This window comes from Theobroma cacao, chromosome 1, assembly GCF_000208745.1.
Source record: "Theobroma cacao cultivar B97-61/B2 chromosome 1, Criollo_cocoa_genome_V2, whole genome shotgun sequence".
Classification (NCBI taxonomy): domain Eukaryota; kingdom Viridiplantae; phylum Streptophyta; class Magnoliopsida; order Malvales; family Malvaceae; genus Theobroma; species Theobroma cacao.
Window position 1 is genome coordinate 2,534,539 of NC_030850.1, and position 27,287 is coordinate 2,561,825.

At 35.3% G+C, this 27,287-nt stretch overlaps 4 protein-coding genes across 6 annotated transcripts; 2 read left to right on the forward strand and 2 right to left on the reverse strand.

Moving 5' to 3' along the window:
- Positions 5,831-7,877, forward strand: LOC18611108 (cyclin-dependent kinase inhibitor 7). 2 transcript variants are annotated; one of them, XM_018126057.1, is made up of 4 exons: positions 5,831-6,298; positions 6,425-6,474; positions 6,959-7,162; positions 7,286-7,877. In XM_018126057.1, exons 1-4 carry the CDS (start codon positions 5,972-5,974, stop codon positions 7,398-7,400), a joined length of 696 nt encoding a protein of 231 aa, XP_017981546.1. In that variant the 5' UTR covers positions 5,831-5,971; the 3' UTR covers positions 7,401-7,877. The 2 variants fall into 2 exon arrangements, with proteins under 2 accessions (XP_017981546.1, XP_007047224.2); XM_007047162.2 differs by having other exon boundaries at positions 5,832-6,298; positions 6,962-7,162.
- Positions 10,168-13,412, reverse strand: LOC18611109 (uncharacterized membrane protein At3g27390). Of its 2 annotated transcripts, none has more exons than XM_018122058.1 (9): positions 13,036-13,412; positions 12,835-12,943; positions 12,499-12,709; positions 12,269-12,402; positions 11,859-12,147; positions 11,670-11,776; positions 11,409-11,571; positions 10,603-11,051; positions 10,168-10,495 (listed from the first exon to the last, which is right to left on the reverse strand). In XM_018122058.1, exons 1-9 carry the CDS (start codon positions 13,160-13,162, stop codon positions 10,342-10,344), a joined length of 1,743 nt encoding a protein of 580 aa, XP_017977547.1. In that variant the 5' UTR covers positions 13,163-13,412; the 3' UTR covers positions 10,168-10,341. The 2 variants fall into 2 exon arrangements, with proteins under 2 accessions (XP_017977547.1, XP_007047226.2); XM_007047164.2 differs by having other exon boundaries at positions 10,277-10,495; positions 12,499-12,694; positions 13,036-13,411.
- LOC18611110 (B3 domain-containing protein Os01g0234100) lies at positions 15,786-20,631 on the forward strand. The gene is made up of 7 exons (XM_007047165.2): positions 15,786-16,071; positions 16,274-16,363; positions 16,780-16,811; positions 16,905-17,064; positions 17,174-17,380; positions 19,391-19,481; positions 19,568-20,631. Exons 1-7 carry the CDS (start codon positions 15,928-15,930, stop codon positions 20,317-20,319), a joined length of 1,476 nt encoding a protein of 491 aa, XP_007047227.2. The 5' UTR covers positions 15,786-15,927; the 3' UTR covers positions 20,320-20,631.
- Positions 21,448-22,614, reverse strand: LOC18611111. Its single transcript, XM_018127463.1, has 2 exons — positions 22,098-22,614; positions 21,448-21,997 (listed from the first exon to the last, which is right to left on the reverse strand). Exons 1-2 carry the CDS (start codon positions 22,569-22,571, stop codon positions 21,944-21,946), a joined length of 528 nt encoding a protein of 175 aa, XP_017982952.1. The 5' UTR covers positions 22,572-22,614; the 3' UTR covers positions 21,448-21,943.

The following is a 27,287-nucleotide window of genomic DNA, read 5'->3' on the forward strand; positions in this document are numbered from 1 at the left end:
AAAAAGATCTATAACAGGATGTGAATAATGCAATCATTCTAAAGAATTCATCATTACTTATTTGAAAAGATTATAATCATTAGTTTATTGAAAGTGCTTTTATAGAGACTTTTTTAATTTTATTATTTGTTCAGATTCTTATTTATTGTATGTTCACACAAACTCTATGCTAAGTTTTTTTTTGCCCCTCTCTTTCTATTGAACCAAACAATTAAAAATTACTTTGCTGGAAAACAACAAAGAAAATCATTGGTTGTATTATTTTCTCTTCTTTATCTTCCAAGGCCATTGTCCTTAATTTGTTTTTTTCCCTTGCCGGGTCAATTGTCTTTTTATATGGACAAAACTTTGTGTAACTTTGATGATGGAAACCCCTTTCAAATATTTACAAGTACATCAACGAAGTCAGTAAAATTTATTTCACTACTTATAAACAGGTACATTTATTCCTCTCTCTCTCTTCTTTCAAGACAAATGGGTGCTTTCTTATCTTGTCCAATTGCCATTTTCCCTTGTTTTGTTCAAATCGATCATGCCAAACCCTTTGCCTTGACCATTTGGCAACAGTGCCCCACTAGGCCACCAATCCACCAACCAAATTGGGGCATCCCAATCCCATTCTCATGACAGAAACGTGGCGGTTTTCCAAAGGCAAGAAACTAGACTTTGATCAAGTTAAGATTTATTCAGAGATCTTTCAAATAAAAATCCCCATGTAAAAGAAAAGAACGTAGTACCAGTCCCACTCAATATTGTCCATGAAGCCTTAATGTTTTCGTATGACTTTAAAAAGAAGCAAAAGACGTAAGCCGCAAAAGTCTTACTTTTAAAAGGAAAGATAGAGCGAGTGAGGGGTCCTGAAAAAATGTCTGATGCAAAGCTGAAAGCCCCGACTTCGGAAAGAAAAAAAGGGTTGCTTTTGGGAATTGAGAGGACCCAAATTTCTCCCTTTTCTTTTCTTCTCATGAGCAACAATAATCATAATTCAAAAGAGAGGATCGACATGTTGTCTTTGGACATGAAAGGAATCCATAGTTCACATATCTGGAAAGCTCAAATCAAAGGATTTGGTTTATGATTTTGCATACATTGCTTCCATTTTACGCCTATATGCCTTGAGATTCTTCATCTTGCTTTTTCACTTGCTTTCTTTTCCCTCCCATATCAGTATCACTCTTCCTTTTAGCAGGTCTTTGCATTCAAAATCTTTTCCCCACTGTTTAGTGCCATAAAGAGACAGCAAAACCTAAAGTTCTTTATTGATCCTTCTGCTTGGTTGAAAGCTATAACCCTATGAAAATTGCAAAAGTATGTACCAATCATAGCCTTTCATCACTACCCTTTCTTTTATATATATATATTTATTTATTTATTTTTTCATCCCGCCCCATTTGGATCCAACATCATTTAACAGTTTTGACCTGATGGGACTGCCTTATGAGGGAGAGTGGGCCTTTATTGTATGGTTTTTTCCAAGTATTTCCCCTTCTGATATATGGGTTTCCGAGCATTCCCAATCATTGTTGATTGGAATCAATGCGGTTTTGTTAGAAATATTCCCACAAGCACCTCTCTTCCTAGACATTGCGTACAGCTTTCAACTTTTAACTCCCTCCATATATTTTTAAACCGTATATGCTAAAAGCACCACTAGTTAATCTACTATATTAAGGAGAAAAGTAATCGCGCCGGTCAAACTAGGACTATCCTCGTTAAGGCCAAACCAAGTAGTGCTTGCTTTATTGAGCTTAGAAAAGGAAATAGTAGTATTTATGTTTCCACCTCCTTCCTTTTTTTCTTGCACTTTTAAATTTAAGATTATGAAGAATTTTATGTGTTAAATTCTTAACCGTCTATGGTAAATTTGATTATATTTTATAATTGAAGATTATTTATGAATTATATAAGAGTAAAAGTATGAGAAAATTCAACTTAATTGCATTCCATCCAAGAAATTAATCTAAAGGGCTACCTAATCATAAAGTTATTGCATCAATCTTAGATCCTAATTAATTAACATCATTAAGCCCCTTAAACATGGTTACTTTAGGATAACCAAAGGAAAACAATGAGCACATTTTACAAGGTAGCTAGGGTTAGTTGGGAATAATTAGTGAGAATCACCCATAATTAATCATTCAATCAACTTTTAACTAATTATATATGCAAAGGTTCAACTAAAGTAGGGCCAAAAAGCACTTTGAGATTAAAGTTGAAAATCTTAGCCGTAGGAGAGGGGCGGAGATACTCACTCTTTACGTGACAGCCGCCCAAAGTTTTTAATTAAGCGGGCAAAATCTCTTATAGTTTTCCGTGCCCACCCTTACCTAGGTCCATGCGCCCTTGCCTATCCTCCCCTCCCCCCCGCCACCCTTTTTAATGATCTTACCAAAGGAATCTCAATTTGCATTTTTCATCTTAATTTGATTAATTTACCGTTTAATTAACCGAAGGAGGGCTAATTTATTTCATACATTTATTAGTAAAATAGTAGTAAGGAGATAGAAATGATTACATTTCTATTTTCTCTAAAGAGGGCCTTTATTTTCTAGTGAGTCGTAATAAGGACCTTTATATATTATGTATTAAAGACTTAACCTCACACTTAGTTAGGACATCATGTCACATTAGCTCAAAAGTAATGATTAGGGTTATGTAGTTGGAGGGTCATGAATCAATCAGCTCAGTCATTTGGTTCAAAAATTCTCTTTTTGTGATCATAACATTCTAGAAGTCGTTCATATCACTGGAATTAAATACCAATTTGATTGAAAAATACTTGAGAGAGTTTCCATAACGAGCAGATGATTACCTTCCAGTACTATTTTGGAGTATTTTTTTTTCCACATTTATATGATGTTAAGTAAGACCCACCAAATGATAAAGAAAATGTTTGAAATCAGTAAGGAAGAAGTAAATCAACCTCTCTCTTTTTTTTTATTTGTTTCTTTCTTTCAAAGAATTTTATGCATAACACAATGCAATCATTCACTGAAAAACATCATTCCATTGTACTTGCACACTGTTCAGCATGTACACGTATGAAATTTCATGGACCCCCTCACCAATCTAGAAAAAATTCTTATATTACTCCATAGATGGGGCAGGCTTGAGGGGTCACGCACTCTAAAAGCTTACTAGAGAATATGATGGCAAGAAATATGATTCCATCCCAACCAACTTTCCCATTGCATGAGAATATAAGGAAATAGGTCACTACTAATTCTATGCAAATGCTTTTTGCACCTGCAGCCAATCTGATCATCATCATAAAATTTTATATTAACCTAATTATGTTTTGATTTTAAAATCTATGGCCAGCTTTCTAGTGATTGTACATGTACTTAGATCGATGGATCCTCATCAGATTCTTGTTTCATTAAAGATGGAAGAAAAATGAGAAAACGAAGAGAGTAATTCCTTCTTGTATTGTATAACTCTAACAATTATATAAAAGAAAGTGACATACTTTGACTTAAAATAGGTAACTATTTCAATCAGTTAACATTGCTTAGAACTGATATTATATTCATATAAAATGAGCTTTGAGATATTGATGGATGGTAAAAAATCAATGAGAGTACTATAGCTAGAAACAGTGAATATTTCTTGGAGAGTGGTCCATGTTGCCTACTTTGGGACCCGACGAGCCCCACGTGTGAAGAGACTACACACATATATATGTATATATGCATGCGTGACATGCAAATCTCAATGTCAATGGCAATAACTGATCATCAGCATGTACGATATGTATGTAAAGTTGTAAACATATATCGTCATCGTCCCCACGTTACAGCATTCATTTCTGTATTACCTAACTGTTATGCCCTTGTGGCCCTTAATTAAATGACCATGTGTGCTACGTCTTCTAGCTCGATCGAACGTTCAAGAAGGGAATAGCATTTAGTAGTAGCTAGGTAGCTCATCTCTCAAAGACCAGACCATTTCCGGGGTCTCGGTTGCCGGCTGCCTCTTAAAAAATGCAACGCCATCACGTTGAGAGATGACCCTAATGAGATCATCCCTATGCTCAATGTAGACAAAACTGGCAATTTAAAGTGTTTATCACTTTAAATTGTTTGAATCGTGCAGACGCAACATTCGCTGCAAATTCCCTCTAAATTTCTTTAAGCTGGAAACTGCTGGTCTTTCATGCTTTCTACTCTATGTTTTTGTGGTTAATTTGATATTATCAATATCAATTCATAATTGATTGAAATTAAAAAAGGGAATAAGTAGTACAAAAATAATGACTAATTGATTGAGTAAAAGTTCTTGTTATAAAAATTATCCACAAAAAATAATGATAAAATTCAGAAAAATCAATCAAATGAAAAAAAATTAAAAATTTATTTAATTTGGCTTCTTGTTTATGTTTACAAAGGTTTAATATATTGAGAAATTAAAATATAATAAAACCTCTTTTTCAAAAGCACTTTCTACATCCTCTCTTAATATTCTCAAAAAAACGTTCACCTAAACAGTATTTTTTCTCTAGGACTTTCAAAGTCATTACTTCACTTTTAAAGATTAAAGATCTATTTTTATAGCATAAAAGTTCAAAACAGAATATGATTAAAACACAATCTAAAATGAGACGTTTAAAATTGTACAATTACTCAATATTGTACATAACAAAAATTCTAATCAATTAGGATTTTAAATTTTAGTCAAACCAAAACTCAACAATTCGAATAAAATTTTACTTTATTTTTCTTTCTAATAAACACCTAACATAATTGCATCGTATGAAAACAAAACCATGCATTTAGTTGTTAATTAATTGTTGCTTTTATAACTTCAAAAGGTAAAACAAAAAAAAAACAATCAAATGGTATTTGTAAAAAAAAAAAAACCAAACATTTTAATTCACACTTACATGATTTTCAAGTATATAGTAGAGTAGCAGTGGAAAACTACTTTTTTAAAAAAAGAAAAATAAAAAAGAATAAGAAAATTACTTTGGTTGCATTATTTTTTATTTTTTATTTAAGAAAAAAAAAAGAGAATTACCTTGCAAACAGAATTTAAGACATTCAATGAACCATCTTGATTACACTCATCGTAGACCAACTACCGCGCGTTCGTTGAGATTTTCTCAGATTGGTGAAACTTCTTTTACAGCTTCCAGCAGGCATTACTATGTTAGTACACCACTTTTCACGTGAGTTAGTTTAATTCGTGAGAAACAAAAATTCTCTTTTTTTGTCTATTTGTAATAAATTATAGTTTTAAAGTTGATAGCAAAAGAAATTAAATTCAGATAAAATTTAAAAATATTTTGATCGTATAAAAGATCTAATACATTAGTAACACGTGTCTCTTTTGCCTGTACCGCGTTTAATGAAAATGCAAAAGAAATTACATTCTCAATAGCATTAGAATAATAACTCATCACTAAAATTCTAGTTTGGAAACCATTTATGGAAAGGAATAAATCAACAATGGATAATTGACGGCTTACCCTATTGCTATCAATAACAATTATAAGGCTACAATTGTACTTTCATCAGCTAAACAGTTCTTACGCCTAAGGCTAATGTCACAGGCCAGTGCTTCAAGCCTGTGACACTGAAACCTTCTTCTCTACTTCCCAACGGACTGTCCCCATACATTACCGTCCTGTCCTTCAGAGTCCGTACCACCATCCGGGGAATTAAACTACGTGGCATTGCCTAATTAGTCAAAACTTCGGGGCGTTTCCCTTACAGCCCCCTGGTCCGCGTTACGGCGCCGTCAAATTGCCCCGTTACAGATTCCCCGTCGCTGTTAATGGACCACCATCACCCACAGCCACCCCTTTAAAACCGCAAAATGAATCCTCACCGTTCAACGTTCCCTCCCCTCTCATCATCATCATCTTAAACTAACAAAAGCCAGAAAACGAACGCTCAAAACCAACAAAAACGAATTTTCTCTCTCTCACATAGAAAGAAAAAAGATCAAGAATTTTTACTTATTCTAAATTATGGGGAGAAAGTGTAGAACAATTGGAGAAATTACACTTATGGAGATAGCTAACGTAGGAGTTCGAACAAGAGCCATGGCGGCAACTGAAACAGTTAAAGTTAAGAAGAAGCGCAGAAGGTTAAACGACGACGAAGAAGCTCAAGTTAAGGTAACTTCCTCAACGACGTCGTATATCCAGTTAAGAAGCCGGAGAATTTTGGTGGATCATCGTCGGAAGGAAAATCGGTGTTCGAGCCATAACTCGGATCATGATGATGACGTGTCTTGTTGTTCAAGCAATATCGGATCGAGCGAGAAAAGGATTATCGAATTGCCAGATCTGGAGGTGAATTTCGAACTTTTTTGTCAAAAACAAAATTAATTAGCTTTGTCTTTATGGATTCTAGGAATTTCGGTTTGTCCAGCTTTAATTGCTGCTATTAAATTCGAAGAATTTTTAAAATTTTTGCAGGATGAGAGTATTGAAGTTGAAACGTCTCCATATTTTAGTAGCAGAGAAAGGTCTGTATAATTTTTTCTTATAATAATTAAATGTATAATTTTTTTTATTTTTTATTTTAATATTTAAGTTACTGTAATTTGTTTCAAAAGAAACCTTCTTATAATAATTATTCGTACAAATTTTTTTATTTTTATTTTAATATTTATGTTATTGTAATTCACTTGATCACATCTTTTGAATTCGAATTTTAAAAGAAGTCAATTATTTAAATTTTTTTATAATAATTATACTTATACTTTATTTATTTTTGTTTAAATATATAAATTACTGTAATTTATTTGGTCACATCTCTTGAATTTGAATTTCAAAAGAAGTAGGTCATTTAAATTTTCTTAAAATAATTATACGTATAAATTAATATTTTTTTTACTATTTAAGTTACTGTAACTTACTTGCTCACATCTCTTGAATTCGATCATTTAAATTTTCTTTTTCGTTATAAATTCTCTTTCTTTATATAATCGTTTCTCTGAAATTCTCTAGCAGTTCGATGAATTCTAGCAGGAGAGAAACGACGCCATCGAGTGAGCTCCGAGCTGAACCAGAAGACCAGGATTCAATGTCGAAGCCATCAGAGGTGAACTCTCGCCGTAGATCAACGGTGGAGAAGATCAATCCAATCAAAGCTGAAATCGAAGAATTCTTTGCTTCTGCTGAGAAAGATCTTCAAAAACATTTTACGGAAAAGTATGTTCATGCACATTCTCTTCAAAAACCGAGATTTTCTTTCCCGTCGTTACAGTTCCTTAGCAACCAACCGGAAATTAGAAACTAAAAAAAAGCTTTTCTTGTTTTTGTTTACTTTTTTAGGTATAACTTCGATTTTGTCAAGGAAGAACCGTTGGAAGGACGTTACGAGTGGGTTCGACTAAAGCCATTAGGAAAAAGCCAAAACGAAAAAATAGGGGAAAAAAGCAACGAATAATTTATTTAGAAGAAGAAGAAGAAGAAGAAAAAGATCAACATGGCGATTTCTCTTAGGTACTAGTAATTTTATTTATTTTTTTCGCACTTTTCTAGGGTTTTCTTTTATGTACAGAATTAGAAGAAGAAAGAAGAAGGGAGGTCGGTCCGATGATATTTATATGTGGGGAGAGAATGAGAGAGGGAAGGACTCTTCGGGAAAGAAAAATGGGGGAAAATCAGCTTAGGGAAGAACAAAGAGAATTGAAAACGGTTATTTGAATAACGAAATTCTGTTTGGAGTCGACTTTGCTGGTTTTAGGAAATTTTCAGCCCCTAAAATTCGTGTCTGTTTCTTCTGCTAAAGTCTGTCTGCTGCTGCTGTTTCTCTTCTCTCTTTCTGGTACGGCGTCAGTTGCAGTAATTCTTAGTAGCTTGTAGTAATTTTTTTTTGGTTGCATTTATTTAATTCAATAAAATTTAATAATACATTTATTTATTTATGTCCTTTTCTGTTTTTTTTTTCAATTATATATATCTGCGATTTTCTCTTTCTTTGTGATATTTTGGCAAAATCATCGAATGTAAAAATATCACCTTAATTAACCAAAAAAAAAAGGAGAGAGAGAGAGAGATCAGATGACGTGAACGGCAATTACACGCGCCATGCCGGGCAAGTTACGGACACGTGATTAGTATTGGAATGCTGATCTCATCCCATAACGTGCCAGTCGATTTCATTCTCCACTTTTTTTTTTTCCTTTTATTTCCATGTCGTGCTTTATTTTTCCTGGTTTATTTCTATGGAAGCAGAATAGCTGATCTTATCCCATAAGGTGCCAGTCGATTTCATTCTCCACTTTTTTTTTCCTTTTATTTCCATATCGTGCTTTGTTTTTCCTGGTTTATTTCTATGGAAGCAGAATATTTGTTAGAATGTTTTCTTTTTATTTCGGATTACAATGCTTTATTTCTTTATTTAGTCAGAAGGAAATGCATAGGAGATTGCAATCCCTTTTCCTTCCACCATAACATATAAGTTAAAAAATCACAATTACTAGTGTATTAATTGGATAAAGATTTCAATTTAACGATAAAGATGGGAAAAGCAATATGGAAATCGGCCTTCCTGTACTTCTCATCGTATCAATGTCCCTTAGTTTTGTACCTTATATATATATGATAACATTCTATTAAGTGAAAATATGAAATGCCATTAACTACAAATAATGGGGCGATTGAGTACATTAATAATCTTTATGTTGAGTGAGACAGATCACAATGTTGATTAATGATTGGATCATGAAAACTAGATATGCTTTTTCTTGAATAAAGAAAAAGAAGATTACTTGATTTATTTATGTATCCTTGATGATATATCTGACAACTATGATGAGACTCGTGAAATAAAAAAATATTATTAAAAGTGTTTCACGGGTGTAAGAATGAGACAATAATTCTATAATAATTAAAATTTTGATTGAGGTTTGAACTTAATTTAAAAAATATTTATGTAGTTTATGCATGTTGTTAATAAACTTGGTACTGTCCTTTCATCATTAAAATGTGCGATAGTAATGAACAGTTGGTCTATAAAAAACTTTAGTATAAAATTAACCGAAAGGCTGATTGACATAATATGACAAACAAGTTAAAATGATATATGCTACGAAGAATGTAGACCTTTGCCACCACTTTCCGAGACATGGAATCACCTGCCAAACTTATATTCCATCTTTTTATGTCATGTTATTTAGAGCTACTAGTAAACAAATTACACCAAATCACATTATGCTATCATGTCAACAAATTCATCACTACCAAACGCTAGCAATTACGAAATGCCAATTTGCTACGACAAGACTATGATAGAGAACTAGGAACGGTACGTTATGGTTTAATTAAGCAATAATAATAATAATATAAAATCCTTAATTATCATCACGGTCCTCTTTATCACATTTATCAATTTAATATATATTTTTTAAAATATTTAAATGTTAAACTTGAGCAAACAAAACAACAACAACAAAAAAATCCTTAGAAATATACATCCGTAATATGTATATGTATAATTTAATTTCTACAAAAGTAAACACAACGAGATAATGTTTCCTCTTAGGGCATGGACATTAGCATGGGGAGAGTTCAGTGTCGGAGGGTTATTTTGCATTCTACTGTGAACTGTCTTGTCGCCAAAAGGCAAAGTACCGTAACAGTATTAACCCTCAAGCAGCCATGAAACCGCACACTTTGCCTGACCATGGAAAGAAAAAGGACATCCGAAAGATTACAAAAGCTATTAAAAATAAGTGTTTTTAATAAATTTATTAATTAAATAATAATATACATAAAATCTATATAATAATACGTTAAATATAAGTCCTGAAGAGCGGGTTTAAAATAAATGGGAGGAAGAGCGAAGCGACGGCGATCGTGGGAAATAGCGGCGGTCGTGGAATTGCGTGCAGTTTATTTAATTTCACCTTTCCCAATGGGTAAATTAATTGAGGGTGAGTAATGTATTACCCTACCATTCTTCTTCGATCTGGTGCCGCCCTCCTCCCGACACACAATCTATTTGCTGCCTGTAAATTGTTGACTTTTCAGATTTCCTGTTTGCTCAATTTCATGTTTTCCAAATTTTGAAATTCAAGGAAGGGGAAAATGGAAAGAAGTAAAATTTCTTCTTCGAGGTTGAAGACATTCTCTTTGGGTTAGTCATCAGGACAGCCCATATAGCAGCTCTTACCCAAGTTCAAAGGAAAATCTATGGGCTCAATCTCCTTCTTAAAAGACCAATTCCATTAAAATCTGCTGGGCCTAATCTGATCCTTACTCAAGCCCTGAAACCTCTTTTTTTTTTTGGTTTAAATTTAATGAAAAACAGTATCTAAACATAGCAGGTTTTTATTGCCTACACCTCTGTATAAATTACATATGCAGCTTTCTATAATTTCACGCTATACTTCTTCACGGCAGGAAGTTGATACCATAGAGTTGCATCTAGCTATGCCCTGCTTCTCTGAAGCATGTGCAACTAAATCCTTCACAACTTGACGAAATCTCCTTCTGTAAGTTGGCAACTTCGATACACTTCTCACCATTCCAACCATCCTGCCGGTTTTGTTTTGACATCAAAAGCAAAGATTGATCAAACAGAAGCTATTTGGGAAAGCACCAAGTACTATATAATATTAGCAGGGTTTAGATGAAGTTCAAACCTCCTACTTATGCCCTCAATTTGGGCAGCTCTGAGAGAATCTTGAGGCACTGAACTGCCGTTATCCCAACCATCCATCCGTTCTGTATTGCTCCCAAAAAGAAGCAACTTTTCCAGCAGCCTAACTTCATTGTCTCCCAGCTTTATGACCCTGATCTGTTCCTTCAGGACCATTATTGGGTTAAAGAACCAGTCTAACAGTTTGTCTTTTGGCCTATTCAGATGGTTTATTTCAACATCATCAAGCATTAGCAAACCATTAGAACCGGATCGGATGGAGTTGAGGAGAGTATGCAAGAAGCAATAACATGGCAGGCCAACACCTATGATCACTGCTTCATTTCCATTCTTTGCCTTCAACCATTCACCAAGATCCACCGGAGTTATTACATCGGCATCCAGTAGCTCCTTGCCTTTAATCTCACAAGATTTCATAATATTCGTCCAAATCTGTTACATTTCGTCCCAATTATATGATTCACCATTTATCCAATGAAAGGAAAACGATATGGACTGATGACCAGTGATTAGTAAAAGATCAGTAAGATGTCTTTATCAGTGTTCACGTACAACTCTTTCTAAGATAGTTTGTTTCATAGCGGGAAGTTTTCTAAATGTCTATCTTAAGGGGCTTCACAAACCAAGCTAACCACTAAACACTTTTCAGCTGTACAACACAATTTTCATCCTGTAAACTTTATATGCGAAAGAATGAAAGAAACCATTGCAGGGAAAAAACAAAACAGTATGAATACTGATAGTTCTGATTTAGTGGTGACCAGAAACTGTTGCTTTACTGAAACCTACCTGAACCATTTTCACCTCTTGTATTGCCTCTCTAACTGATACCGAATGAACCAAGCTTGGCATGAGCATTGCAGGAGCTTCACCAGAAGCAGAACTGAATTTGCCACCAAGTCCCCCAACAGAATACTCAAGTTCAGAACCACTTTTCTTGCGATAACGGGGCCTGGCTGTGAAAAAAATGCAAAATTTCAACTATTAAAATGTTAAAAACGCAATGTTCTGTCAGAACCAGAAGTTCGAAAGATTTGGAAAGCTAATTACTTTGGGAAGATTGTCCCCTCTCTGAGATAGAGCCAATCATTTGTGTACTCATCAAATTCAGCAATCATTGCAATCACATAAGCAACCCCTCTCTGGAATGATCTTTCCTGCATCCATAGAATTCCTTGACATCGATTGACAATAGGCAAAAATATGAAAATAGGGACACAGTTGAAGCCTGAAGCCAACCTGATACACGATGACAGATCCATACAATCCAATGAAGAAACTTGAAAAAATAGCAACTAATATGCTCCCAATGACAACAATTGGCCAGAAAAGGATTGTCAAACCAGCAATGGGGATGCAAACTGTTTCGAGAAATGGCCCTTCTCTGCTAATTAGATCATGCGTCAATCGAAACCATCCCTTGAATAACATGTATGGACTCTTTACCACAGCAATTATGGTATAAAAGGGAATATCCACGACTAGTCCCAACAATCCAACAACTATAAGTCCTGGCACAAGAATTAACCTGCAAGACAAAACTGTTAAGTCCTAACAATCTGATTATCAGAGAAGTAGATTCATTTTCTTAACTCCAATTTGCAAGTAAAACAATATTGGTTGGCAGCTACCAGTAAAACCAACATTACCGCAGAGTTTGGAGCTCATTTGAAACAGGGGATTCACGAAGCTCCTTCAAGTAGAGCGGGTATGAATGAAAACATAAATCTGCAAAATCTCTAACCACAGTGCAACTTCCTTCCACGGTTTCCCATGTTCCATCCTAATAGGTAATAAAATAGCAGAAAATTAACAAGAATGAAACAGAAAATAAATTCAAACAACCACCTAATAAGAAAAGAAGTACTACAGAAATTACCACCACACAGTGAAAGAATCTCTTGGACTTATCCCCATGTCTGAAGGCTTCAAACGCTGAAACCCAGGGAGTCAAGAAGCCATAGCCAATTCCTAGAAGAACACTACCGGCTATGCTTAAAGCCAGCCATATACCAAATAACGCAGGCAAAGCAATCAATATAGCAACTTTAAGGGGTGCATCGAATCTATTAGTCCTGCAATTACCAACCCTTTGTGAAACAAGTCAAGAAAATCAAATCCAGATAACACATAATCTTTCCTAATCAGAATCACTACATAAAGAAACAGTCTTTCAATGCTATTTGAAGGAAAGAAAGGTTCTTGGATGGTTTACCTTATAATTGTGTACACGGTCCAGGCAATATGTGCAGGTAACAATCCCAGGATGACCCCAACATTTCCAATTATCATTACCAAACCAGCAATAGGTCCAACAAGTAAACCTGGAAACATTCAGTGAAAAATCATCATAAAACCATCAAGAACAACCACCACCAGATTGAAATAAGCAAATGAAACATCAAAAAGAACGAACCTTTTAGAGCACCAAGACAGAGAGCAGAACAGAAGGCAAACACTACATAAACGATCTTTAGCCAACCTGCTTGCGTACGGTTTCCCACATCCATCCCAGAATACCATGAAAACTTAGACACAACCATCAAATGAAATATTTTCTGTAATTTGATAGTAACACTCAATAATAAATAACACAAGGCCAAGCAAACAAGTGAGATTAAAAACCAGGCACGAGAGATGCAATATGCGTGCCCCGCAAGAAGCTGACAGCTAACTAGAAATTAAATAGAACACGAAGACTCGAAATCCAACCGAAAAGGAAAAAAAAAAAGAAACCAATCACCAGATGATGGGACCATAAAGAAATGTTCAAAGTTCAAATAAAAGGTCTTAAGAGAGAGAATCAATCGTTGCTGTTTTAACTTGAGACTTGAGGGGGTTACATGTAACTAGGACATAGAAGACATTGACAAACAAAGAAACGGAGCTATGCCATGTCATTCAATGGTTAGATCATCATCCGATCAAGGGATTACGTTCAAAGCTGCACAGAATTACCGTATACTACAAGGTAGGTTAATAGCTAAGACCCATTTAGTCGGCGCGTAGTATATTATGTTCTGCTATGGATGTGGGGCTCAAGCTGACGCCAAACGGCTGCTAAATCCCATTGGTCAAACGAAGTACATGCATTCATCTTATCAATATTTATCTTCATTTTCCATAAATATATTATAGCATAGAATATAATAAATTGAACAGTAGTAGTATAATAATTATCCATTTTGACAAATCTTTTTTCTCTATAGTTATTGACAAATGCCATATTCATGAAATTGATGGCAAGTAAAGTAAGACACTCTATTTATTTTTAATTAAATACCTTTTACATGCTTTTGTAATTATAATAATAACTATACATGTGATGCTCATTGTCACATAATCATTTTGACAAATTTTTTTCTCTATATTTATTGACAAATGCCATATTTATGAATTGATGGCAAGCAAAGTAAGACACTCTATTTATTTTTAATTAAATACCCTATACATACTTTTGTAATTATAATAATAAGTATACATGTGATGCTCAACTAGCTTCACGATTTTATCCCATAAAAAAAATCTCACAAGTTAAAATAGTGTGAACTTTTATATATCCAGTATCATTCTAGTATATAATCTATGTAAAATTTATGACTCTCCTATCTAAGATCATGACATCCACCTTTAATTCCTACTAAGAGTTTTTTTTAAATGTGAGACTTTACGACTTTACCCGTTAAGAACATTATCTTGATGGTGTAAGATTCATGTTCACGAGAGAACCACGTGAGAACCAGGACACTCATGCCTTATGTCACCTAGTGAAAATATTAATGTCTTTATCAAATTTATGTAGGTCGGTAATTTTTGAGAAAAGAAATGAGTTTGGATTTAGTGTCATGACTGGTGATTAAAAAAAGATAGTACTACTAATGTTATTTATAGCAAGTATGACTCATTGAAATGATAATTTTTATTTTATTCTAAGTATTAAATTGTTTACATCATCAGATTGTGACATGTATGGTTCATCGAACCAATATGCCAAAGAAAAAAACACTTTAAAATAAATTTTTGATTTGTTTTTTTATCATTGTTAATCTTGTAAATATGATTAATAATGTAATTGTTCATGTTACATTCAAATTCTAATTGAGAATCAGTTTAAATTTATGTGAAATTTTGTTGGTTTAGAATTACTCAATGATTAAGTTCATTTAATAGATAAATATATATAATAGATAAGAATTTCGGATCAGTAGAGATTCTCAATAATGAAGCAATAGATGTTTATAAATATAGAATATGTATTTAAGAGAGTTCACAAAATTGTAAAAATGTGAGAAAAAGTGAAAAAAAAAAAACAAAACACCGGATTACATTAGGATGGAGAGTATTTCAAACGCGAGCGAGCATAGACACTAAGGGAGGCCATCAGTTAAGAAGATATTTTTCGCCCATTCTGACCTTTTTCGCGTGCAGGACAAAAAAATGATTCTACCGTCGTTGCAACAGAATAATCACTGGGAGAAGCTGACAAAGGCGTCACGTTCTCATTGGTGTGGTCCCCTCACATCCCCGACGAAACATTTAACGGTGTGCTTTGTTTCGGCCCAACAGAGAATTTTAGTCAACTTGGATTGGGTCAGGTGGAATGAATGGTGAAATTTAACAACAAATTTAGGCCGAACGGGACATTCATCATTGTTTTTTATTTAGGCAACGGTCAGCTCCAAATCTTTTGCAAGTTTATTCAAGGAATACTTAGCAATATATATATATATATATATACATTTCCTTTGTTTCTTTGTTATAAAGATGGTATTGCTGCCATTTATATAGCTTCAAATTTTTGCAAACCCTTTCTTTGTAATTGATCTTATTCGAAATTATATGTGAAATTCTTATGCAAAATGTTAAAAGTTTTTCTACTCAAAAACAATAGCGTAAGCCCAGCCCAAGATCCATGATTCAGGCCCAGGACTATTCAGTAACACGTGGAGACCACGTCAGACTCACTTATTCCGCGTGAACCGTGCAGGGTCCTTTCGATTTCGAAAGCCAAAACTTTTTCCATTGGGCGCGTAAATGCGACGAAAGACCAAAATATTAGGCGCCCAACTGAAAAAAACAAAAAACATTTTTCTTTTTTAAAAACAGTTATAAACGGTTGATTCAGTCCTCTCCGTTAAAATAAATTCAGCTTATCCTCAAACAAGCCGTAAACGAAAAAAAAAAAAAATAAAGCGTATAAGGAAAAAGGAAAAGAAAAGATACATTCGGGAGAGGGGGAAATAGGAATAGGCGCTGTTTCTTCTTCGTCTTCTTCGGAGTCCCCTGCTTTTTAAGCGAATTGGCGGTTATGGATCAAAGGGTGAAGAAGGAAGCTGAAGAGATACATCAGAGAACGATGTCGTTTGCTGGTCGGAGACTTAAATCTACTGGCGAAGAGGACTTGACTCTCGCTCAGTTATCTCACACTCCTAAGCTCAAGCCTTCTTCTTCGGTCTCTTTTTTCTTCTCCTTTCTCTCTCTTGGTTTCTGTTTGGTTGGCTAGAATTTAAAAGAAAACGATAGAAAATATAGGAAGTGCGTTAGATCTCGTACTTGTAGGTGTTTGAAACAAATCCTTAGAAGGCTGCATACTGTTTTTGCTCGATTCATGATAATTTTCGTTGCATTCGTTTTATTTGTTTATTTATTTGCAGGGAAAGAAGAAGAAGAAGAAGAAGAAGGACAAGGCGTTAACTGAGAGAAAAGAGAAGCAAAAGAGCCAATCCGAGTCCATAATTAAACACGTAAAACTTCTTTTCTTCTTCTTCTTTCTATTGTTTAAATGTTTTCGTTACGGTTCTTAGAAATAATAATAATTCTCCAATGGTCCAACTGTAGTTCAAATTTCAAATTCAATGCTAGGAGAACAAATTGTGACTGGATGTTTTGGTTAGAGTTTTTCCTATTTATGCTTTCAAAGTTTGTTTGAAAATGTCAATAGAAAATATTTTGTAGAGTAATACTAATAAAATTAAAAATTGACGACTGAAAAGCACAAACTCAAGGATAGAGGTAAACTTATTGTCCACGGTCAAATTGCTTGGCGTATGGACTAGGAAAGGAACCGGAGGATTTCTAAATTCAAACTTCCAGCAAGAACTCTTGTCTTTTAGCTCAAATGAAGTATGGAATTAGCACTAACACATAGATTTTTGGACAGGAAGTGTCGGGTCCTGGAGGGAAGCATATGAGGTTAGTTAAGCATCTAAAAGAAATGGGCTCTATGCAGCTTTATTGCTTGTGGATTTTCATTGTTTGATGATGCCTGGCTTTGTGTTTTTGAAGCTCTAAGAAAAATAAGGGCGCAGGTGACGGGAAATGCACCCCTGAAATTAAGTCGCCAGCTATGATTCGCGCAGAGGAGGTTCAATCAAATCTAGAACCTGAATTTCCTAGTTTTGCAAAATCTTTGGTCAGATCACATGTTGGAAGCTGTTTTTGGATGGTTAGCTTTGTTAAATGCATGAATTTCACTTTGGATTATCATAGTACTAGAGAATTTTGAGGTGTACTTTCCTTTTTGTGACCATTTTGGTTTTTGTTTTTCCTCATAGGGGCTTCCTGGGATGTTCTGTAAAATACATTTACCAAGGAAAGATACTATGATCATTTTGGAAGATGAGAGTGGGCACCAATTTCATGTAAAGTACTATTCTGATAAAACAGGATTGAGTGCTGGTTGGAGACAGTTTTGTAGTGTGCATAATTTGCTTGAGGGAGATGTTTTGATCTTCCAGTTAGTTGAACCAACCAAATTCAAGGTGATGGTTTAAATTACTTTTCCTATAGCCATTCTTCTTGGTTGCCCAGTTTTCTTGAGTTAGATTGTTTATAGTTCTAAGGTTTGCTTAAATGCAATCTGCGATTATAGTTAGTTTGACATTTCTACCTAGTGATTGAGGTTTAAAAATGAGAAGAAAATTCTAGGGATGTCAAATTTCCACATGCCCTCACCATTGATGGGCATACTGCGCTGATTTTTTTTTTGGGGGTTTAATTCGTGCATTGGGGACTGATCCCATACCTCATGTTTTATAATAGTATGTATTATTATAGTAATATTGATAAAAAAATTGCATGTAAAAAATATATTTGTTTTTTGTAAGGTCAAATGAAAAATGCATGCCAGAAAAATAGGGATGAAAAAAGCATGAGTGGGGATGCCATTTCTGTCAGGAGTGTACTCCTTGCCCTGCATCTGTTCTGTGGACATTTGTAAGAAGTTCAGCATAGTATCATCCTTGTACTGTGTAATTTTGTTGGAACATATAGGAAATTTAGCAGAAACTGATTTACTGTGTAAATGTAAAATTAATTTACATTCATAAGAGTTTTTGCTTCATCTTATACTTATGTTAGTTAATCTTGGAAAATCAGAAGCCATTTGGAGAATGGAGTTTTTTTGCTCGTATTCTCATTAATCTTGTATGCAGCCCTAGTAATTTTCCCTTTAGTGCATCTTACAAAAAACAATGAACTGGTAAGAAGTATATTACTGGTACTGGAACTTTAGGTGATTGTTCTATCAGCAGTGGACTGATTGCAGTGTTGGGTTGGCAAAGATGTCAAACATTAAACATGTCCCTTTCTACAAGATAGATGAGGAACTGTTATTTATCTAGAATTTGGGCTTTCTTTCTCTAGAGAAAAGGAAATGGAAACTCCAAACTCAGCATGTCTTATCCACATAATTAGACAGAGAAGTGTAATTGATCTAGGTCAGAGAGCACTGGCTACTTATGCAGTTTGATCAAATTGACCATCCTTATGTGTTTTAAAAGTCTTATACTGAATGCTATTGTGTGTTAAGAGGTGTTAATAGACATGACAATATCTCCATCTCCTGAGGAAAAATAAAGTTTCCCATGATCATGCATGTATTATGCCTCTGATGCTAAAGTGCAAGTGTCCTTATGTTGTTAAAGCTGAAGAAAGAAGAGTTTCACTGTTATGTTGCTTTCCTGGTATAACTAGATGTTCGTTTTAGAATTCACCTCGTGAAGACTCCCTGAGGATTGTTCACCTCAATGTCACTGTTATATTATTAAATGTTGTCAATTTCTTTTATTAGCGGCTGTGTAAACCTCTTTAGACTAAATACAGCCTAGCATGTCATATAGCTTTTACACTTTTCTTAGAAAAAATAGGTGATTCACAAATTTTTACTTCCTGGTCCAGGAAATCCATAGCATTTAGAAACAATGCTAGTGAACACCGTGTTGAGCAAAATGCAAACCATTTTGGATTCAAAGAAGTTGGCTGTTACTGTTACACCAAAGGCAAAGGATCACCTTGACTAGGATGAGTTTTGTGGGGTTGATGGTTTGGGAGAGACTGAAGCCTTTCTCGCCCTCTTCATATAATCTCTTGTATTGCTTCTCTAAGCCTGGAATTGCATTAAATTCTGAGGCTCCAACCAGAAACCAAAGGATCTGCTTAATAATTGTTGTTAATTTTGTACCTAAACTTGCTAGAGAAGACTGGTTCTGATCATATGGATTTTACATCTAACTAGTTATTTAAGAGCTGCTAAACCATCAAATGTGGAATAAAAGCCCCCAGCTTCTTGCGTTAACTTAAGATGTTAAAATACATGACCACTAACATCTTTTACATTAACTGTTTTGCATTAACGTTGGGGGGGGGGGGGGGGGGGGGGGGNGGGGGCGGTGCGGCATTGGCTGAGATTTTACTAAATATTTGTGTTATTGTGAAAATTCAGTTATTTACATTACTATGATCTCTAACATATATCAACCTCATTTTTGTAGGTATACATAATAAGAGCAAATGATTTGACTGAACTGGATGGGGCTCTTGGCCTCCTAAATTTGGATGCTCATACAAAACAAAGTGATGCAGGTAAGTTACTGGTTTGGTATCTTGAATATTATGCTTGCATCTCAGAAGGTTTGCATTATAACCGAATTTTTGAAAAAAAAAAAAAGAGGATGCAGAAATTGGTATAACGGCCTGTAAAAGTACAAAGAGGAAACGTCCAAAATCTCTTCCATTAGCTGTTGTTCAAAAGAAGAATAAGAGGTCTGGCCTACAGACCAATCTTGGGCAGCCAGCAGAGCAATCTGAAAATGACAGTGAAGAAGTTGGTTCAGAAGTTTTAGAAGGTTTCAAGCTATCTGTGCCTACCATTCAATTCAAAGATATAACAAGTTTTGAGAACTTCAGCATTTTGGTTGGTGACTTGGTTATAGATTCTGAGCTCTCAGAAGACATTCGCAATAAATATTTCAAGCTATGCCGTAGTCAAAATTCTTTCCTTCATGAAAATATTATCCAGGGTATAAATTTTAAATTGATAGTTGGAACCATTTCCGAGACTGTCAATATTGCTGATGCCATAAGAGCTTGCAAGCTCACAACATCTCAGGATGAATTTGATAGTTGGGACAAGACCTTGAAAGCCTTTGACCTGTTGGGCATGAATGTTGGATTCTTACGAACTCGACTGCACCGGCTTGTAAACCTTGCGTTTGAATCAGAAGGTGCTGCTGATGCGCGGAGGTACGTTGAAGCTAAAATGGAACGAGCTCAGACAGAGGACGAGATAAGAAATCTTGAGGCAAAACTTGCTGAGTTGAAGGATACCTGTAAAACGTTTGGAGTTGAAATAGCGAGTTTGCAGTCTCAAGCAGAAACATATGAGCTCAGATTTGAGGAAGAAGTTCAAGCTTCATGGTGAGATTGTCTTTAAGATGTACCAATGGTTACCTTTCAAAAAAAAGAAAAGATGTACCAATGGTTCACGTCCACAGTTATCGTCTTGTGCTTATGTATGCAAAATCTCTCTTTGACTCAATACCTATAAGGCAACCCTAGTTTTATCAAAGATGTTGACAGGAGATTACTAGGTAGGAAATCTGTAAACTTGTAGTGAGATTTGTAGTCACTTATCTTTCATTGATTGTTGTGGTTTCTTTATTTTTTTTTTCCCCAAATCACTTGGATGATTCTGTGACGTTGGAGGAATGATACTACTGCTATCTCTCTCTCTTGCCTGAGGCTTAATTGCTTTTATGTTCCTTTATTTCACATGTTAATGGCAGAATTATGATCAGGTAAGGGAAACTCTAAGATCGTGGTTGAGGTCAAATAGGATCAAGAAGAGTATGCTTCATGGCAACGGGATAACTGATGATTACATGAAGGAAGCGACCTTGATCACATCTGTGGTTTCTTCAAAGGTTTTGTTTTTGCATTTCCAAACGCAACATTATGAGGCAAGTGATGACCATGCCCTGCTTGCAGTTTTGTTTTCATGCATTTCTCTTACTGGTTTAATGAAGCTTAGAAATTAACTCAAGTAATCAAGCAATAGGCAGAACGGGTTAAACCCGTGCTTGGAGGAAGTCAACCCTAAATTATTCTTGAACAAGGAACCCGAAAAAAAAGATTGGTGTGGCCTTGTAGCTGTACCCGTATACAATAATCAAATAGTCAACAATTGAACCAGCATATATGAACAGTCATTTTCTTTTTTGTTAAAAAGAAAATCAGAAAGGAAAATGCAGATGAACATTCGTGCATTAGTTGTCACATTCATGGCTAATCACTTGCCAGTCACCCCATCCAGACTCAAACCTCCTCTTGCCATTTCTTCCCCAATGTAATACTAACATGTTTTTTTGATAAAAATGCTGCCCCAGTTCTTGTTTTTATTTTTCTCTTGCATTAATCCATGAACATCAGACACATTTGGGAAGGCGTGGAAAACTACAGTAAGGGAAAATGATCAATAGCACTTCGATTCAAAGTTGGCCTTTTGGCCACATCCAAAGGATCTCTGCTCAGCACTCCCCCATGCTATATATAAAATTTGAATCAATGTATTATGAATTCACTAATGGTTTAAGGATCTCAGTATTCCGAACACAAACAAGATGCAAAAAAAAAAAGAAAAAGAAGGGGAAAAGGTTAGTATACCTTCCAAAGGATACTACAAAAGACATGAACAGATTTAAGTCAAAGTGAAATTACATGAGTAGATCTTAGTCAAAAAAACCATGACCTAAGACAGATCTATCAATTGCTCAACAGTAGAAAGTTCTTGAACTGCAAACATTTTGTACAAAAGAACTGCCAAATTAACACCAACTCCTGAGAGATACAAAGAAAAATAAGAACACTAAACCCCAAGGCAAGAAAAATAAGAGAAATTAAGATAAAAAACAATCCCCATTAGCACAAGTTTTAAGACCTTCGACTTTACCTAAACCTCCTACAAAATAAGAAGAAAGCCACCCCCAATCCCCCTTTAAAAAAATATACTCCACATCTCTACAAGTTATCCCCTCCAAGAAATGTAACTATATTCCAATCTCCACATCCCTGCAACTTGATCCTCCTTCACTTAAAAGGTCCTACAACAAAAAGCATTGATGAATCAGATTAAGCAGCCTAAAATAGTTAGCTTCATAAGGAAAATGAATGTTTTATTTCTCTCTAAGTTTATCTTCTCACCTCTGAAGTCTTGCTAACATGGTTCTCCTCATGAACAAAACCAGACCTTTTACTGTCACCCATTCTCTCCACAGACCCTTCACTCTTGCCAGCTTTTTTGGAACCAATGTGGGTTCTCTTGAGCCCCAGAAATCCCTTCCACCTTGTGGAACCCTTTGGAGGCCTCAGTGTCACATTATCATCATCATCCTCAACAAGAAGCTCTTCTCTCAAAGTCCTTTGCATTTGATTGCTACAATTATCTTTGAATGGCAAAAGCTTACCCTTAAAGAAAAGCTCATCAGCACTCATCATGGAATAGTTTGTCACTGAAAATTCGAAGTCTGAAGACACTGGAGCCTCTCTTGCACTCCTTTCTTGCTTCAGTATCTGCTGAGTCTCAACAAAATCGTTTGAGAAAGAGATTCTTGGACTCATGGGAGCGCAGTGGTGATGACCTTTGTGCTCGGAGTTATACATGTCTAAGCATGCCATGAGCTTATCAAAACAACATGGAAACCCTAATAAATTCTATAGGGACCCCCTTACACTATTACAACTTACCAAGTAGATGTTTGTATTTATATCTAAGGAAGTAGGGGAGCTTGATGTATCTTTTTTTTTTTAATTCAAGCATGTCATGCCCATGATGTGATGTTTTTTGTCATGACATGTTAATTGGCATTCAATGATGACCAATTTTGAAGACAGAGAATCCTCCAACTATGGTTCTATTTTTTTACTGTGTTCTCTTGGACTGGACGTAGGTGAAGTTACTAAGAAGCTTTCTTTTCGTCCAAAGTTCTACCATAATATAATCGATAAAATAAATACATAAACAAGTAACCCTCTTTTCTAGAACCAATCTCCTTATGCTTCGTGTTTCTGAAATACACTCGGAAAACTTTCTATGAAGATTCCAAGAAACAGTCCTTTGTCCTTCCACACCAGTGAAATCTTTTCCCTTTTCCTTTACAGAATTCTATCATATATTTATGAACATCACAATAATTTCCACTACCATTTATCTCACTCGTACGCTTGTTTTTATTTCAACTACAAAGATAGTGAGACTGCAACCACATCATGATTTTTTGAACATTTAATCCAATTGCAAAAAGCAAAGTGGGTGATAGGTAGTACCCAATAGAGCTGCCTCTTTTCATTACATTTGGGTGCAAAGACTGAATCATATTTTCACAAGAATAGCATCTGCCAGTGATAAGCAATATGCATGGATGCACAGTTTACAGACTTAACCTATTTTTTTTTTTTTACTCTTTTAATTTTTAAACGTGTGGTTCAGTGGGTTCCAATGCAGAAGAGAGCTGAGGCATCATTAATTATGAAGACAGTAAATAAATCAATAAAAAAAATAATGGATGGGTTTTTCTGAAGAAATGGGTGTCTTGTAGCCAGATTTAGGGAGGTGGAAACAGTTTCTATTGCTGGCATGGAAAGCAACAGCAGTGTTATTTAAAGGATAGGGTTTTGGGCTTTTGAAGAGGTAACTGCTTTTAATGTTTTCAGCTCAAAGTTTTATTCATTTTTCTTTTTGACAAAGAAAGAAAAAAAATAATAATAAAAAGAAGAGTTGCAGTCTTGCAGAGTCCAGAGAGAAGGAGCTGCCAAGGTAGGGGATTGTCTTGGATTTGCTTCTGCTTGACCCTGCTTTGACTTGTAAGTGAAATACCAGTGAATGAGCTGGCGATACCGACTCATCAAAAGTACCACGTGATCTGGGGTTTGCTTTTTCTTTAAATAACTTTTAAACCAAAATTTTTAACTCCTCTATTCAAATTTTCTACATGTTGATAAGCCACCATTTTATCACTTCTTTATCTCCTAGAAACCCAGTTTAAGGTTTTAATACCTTGTTGATTGTTTGATAATCATTGAGGTTTTCTGATAATAATCACGTATTAATTAGCAAGTGGTAAGTAGGAGAGGCAATCTGCAAATCTCCTTCCAACTAGTTATCAGTGTTAGTATACTGGAAGGGATCACGTGGTCACGTGCAGACCTCTTTTCTCTTCCTAACATAATGGTCTTTGTCTTGCACTACGGATCAGATGACAACTACAAATCATGAGTCATTGAGGATTAGGTTCTGCTGTCAACTTTTCCCCCTTCTTTTTATTTAATTTTATTTCTTTTTCACACTTTTTATCAGCTGTGTGAACATGTGAAATTCACTTGGGGGAATGATTTTAAACTATCCAAATACATTGGCAGAGATGCTAACATGTTCTCACAAACCCTTGTCCTCTTCATCGAGCTGTTCAAAACCTTTTTGGTGATACTAGGCGTTTTCCTTTCTGTGATATTAAATAACAGTACATAGATGGTGAGTATCTAATTAAAATATGAACAATTGGGTTAGGTCTGGAATCTGGCAAAGGGCACACATTCATTTGGATTTTGGAGTGTGCCGATCAGCTTTTAGTTTAATTTTTTAACCTTAGGAAAAGACAGATAAAGAAGGAACAGTTTCAAAGATCATGGTGAGCTAGGGTAGGTCTGCGAGTAACATGTGGGGGTGGGGGGAAAGAAGAAGAATACAAAGAAGACTGATCTGCTTTTAAATATTGAATTGAATTTTTGCTCATAAAAGGACATGGTTGTCACTCACATGACTCAAAAACCCTGTTTTTTTTTTTTAATTTCCCTTCTCTCCAAGATTCAGCCAAATGGGGTTAAGACACGTGGTGGATTCTCATGTATCAGTGCCTGCAAATGAGGACCAGTCAAAACTCCACATTGAATCCCAACACACACAGAGCCTTGGGTTTGGCTGTGGTGGTGGTGCGGGGCCTGAAAGAACTGAGAGCAGTCGCTTTTTGGGCTTCATCTAATCTTTACTGTCTCTGTTCTGGTCTCCTATCTTGCTAGCAACAGCTTGGAGTTTTATTAGATTTTTGGAGTATTTTAACAAAACCTGAGAATGCCCCCACCTCTCTTCCTTTGAGTGGAGGGGGTTTCTTCTCTGTTCATCTCTCCCCGATTGGAGACATTGTTTAACGTGCAAAAATCCTGTTGCATAAATATTTTTTTTCGGTTCCCAATGTTGGATCAGAAGGAAAACGAAGTTCTCTGGGTGGGTGGAACTGTGCAGGTGTTGTTGCCTTCCATGTAAAAACTTAGGGGTAGGAAGTACGGAGGAGTACATGTGGGTCTTTCCTTTATTTGTGTTATTCTCCATCCGTGGGAACTGCCAAATTCGACCAACTTTCGTTTCTTCTTCCCTTATACTCCCCCATTCATGAATGGTTTAATCCCAATCTTTTCCAACTTGTTCTTTAATTAAATACCCAACAATGGATTCTATTTCTAAGTTATATGCTACCATTTTCTTCGAGGATAATGAAATCTTCTGTACCAACATCGACCTCAAGGCCCTTGTAATTGTCAGACCAACCTTCACAACTCTTGGGCTTTCCCTCTAAGCCTGGCTTAGGCTGTATATCAGTACGCTTTCCAGATGAAGGAAACCGCAGATCAGCTTGCGGAATTAGAATGTTAAGGAAATTATATAGTTCTATCCCACTAATATGCAGAAAAAAGATACAATTATTTCAAATCTGGATTGAAATAGGCAGGAAAACCCACAATGGAAGCCGAGAATCAGGCTTCATTATGAAATACACACATATTTGTAGTAGTGGTAGTAGTAGTAGTAGTTGAAACCTGCATGCATGGCTGCAAACACATAAGATTAATTTTAAGAACGTTCGTCCGTTCATTAAATTTTTTCTGAAGATTACCAATCACTTGGATAAATTTTCATATGCAAGCGTTGTTGAGCATAATTCACGAGCTTCTCAATCTCCTTTCCATTTTCAATTTGGCCGTCATGGTTGGAATCTGCCTCTTTCATCGCTTGACGTGCCTTCCACCATCCAAACCAAACTCTCAGGCTGTGAAGAGCTTCTTTCAGCTCTTCCTGGTTGATCCGTCCATCATTATCAGCATCGAAATGGCGCAGCCAGGCTTTGAATTCGTCCACCGTTATTTCCCTGTTGGGATGGACCTGAATACAGCGCAATATGATCGCCATCTCTCTCTCTCTCTCTCTCTCTCTCTGATAGGATAATGGAAGAACTCTGCGAATGGAAGGCGATGCACGATGTGCTCATCATGGTTTCCTTTATGGCGCTAGTTGAATATCTCTCAAAAGGTGATGCTTGAATAGGTTGATCTTAGTGGAGAACAGAATCCACCAGCTTGGGCTGGGGATGACACTTTCTTCCTATGGGCATCTTTTAACATATCTTTTAAGATGATCTTTTCTTTGTTCAATTCCATTCAACTTTATTCTGCAAGCATGGACACGGTTTCTTTTGAGTTTCGATTGATACCCTTACTGAGATAAAATGCTTGACTTTAGCAGGCCAAAATGAAGCACGACTATAATGCTTCAAAACTAAATTTGTTTGTTAATAACAATTGGTTTATTTACATTTAAAAAAGGGATAAATGAAAAAACAAATTCACCACAAGATGCAAGCAGAGGGTCTAAAATCAAGAAACAGAACACTTAAACATTTGATTTATTACTTAATATATAATCTCTTTGCTTAAATAATAGTGTTCAATTCCCTTCCATAAAAAAAAAAAAAATAAGGCATGGTGCTGCAGAATACTAAAGTTTTGTTTGTGCTGATATCAAAAGTAAGCTATAAGACAACAACTAGTAGGTGCATATAAAAATATATCTAGGGGCTGTCACTTTTTCTTCTCTGTTTTTCAGGCAACTTAATTAAAGATTATATTTAGTTTGTTGCCTGCCAGGCGGTGAACTAATGTATAATTCAATCAAGTTAATCATCCAAGGTATATAAAATTCATTTCTATGATCTTTTAAGAGTTAGTAGTATAAACTAACAAGCTTGCCATTGAAAATTGAGAATGATTTTATTCCACATGGATTATTGGATATTAGAAGACACCGAGAGTCTTACTACTTGTCTCAGAAAAAAAAAAAATCCCAACAAAATTCTAGAGGACGAGATTAAGAGGCCAATGCCATTGCATTGGTATAAATTCAATAGTAGCTAGTTTTTTTAGGAAAAAAAAAAGTCTGAATTATTGTAAGTAAATAACCCAAAAGCACAATAACATCGTATTTTTAGTTTAAAGGAAATCTGAATACAAATTAGTAAACAACCTCGATTTTTGCAGCAGTGTAAAGCTTCTTCTTGGGGAGGTTTA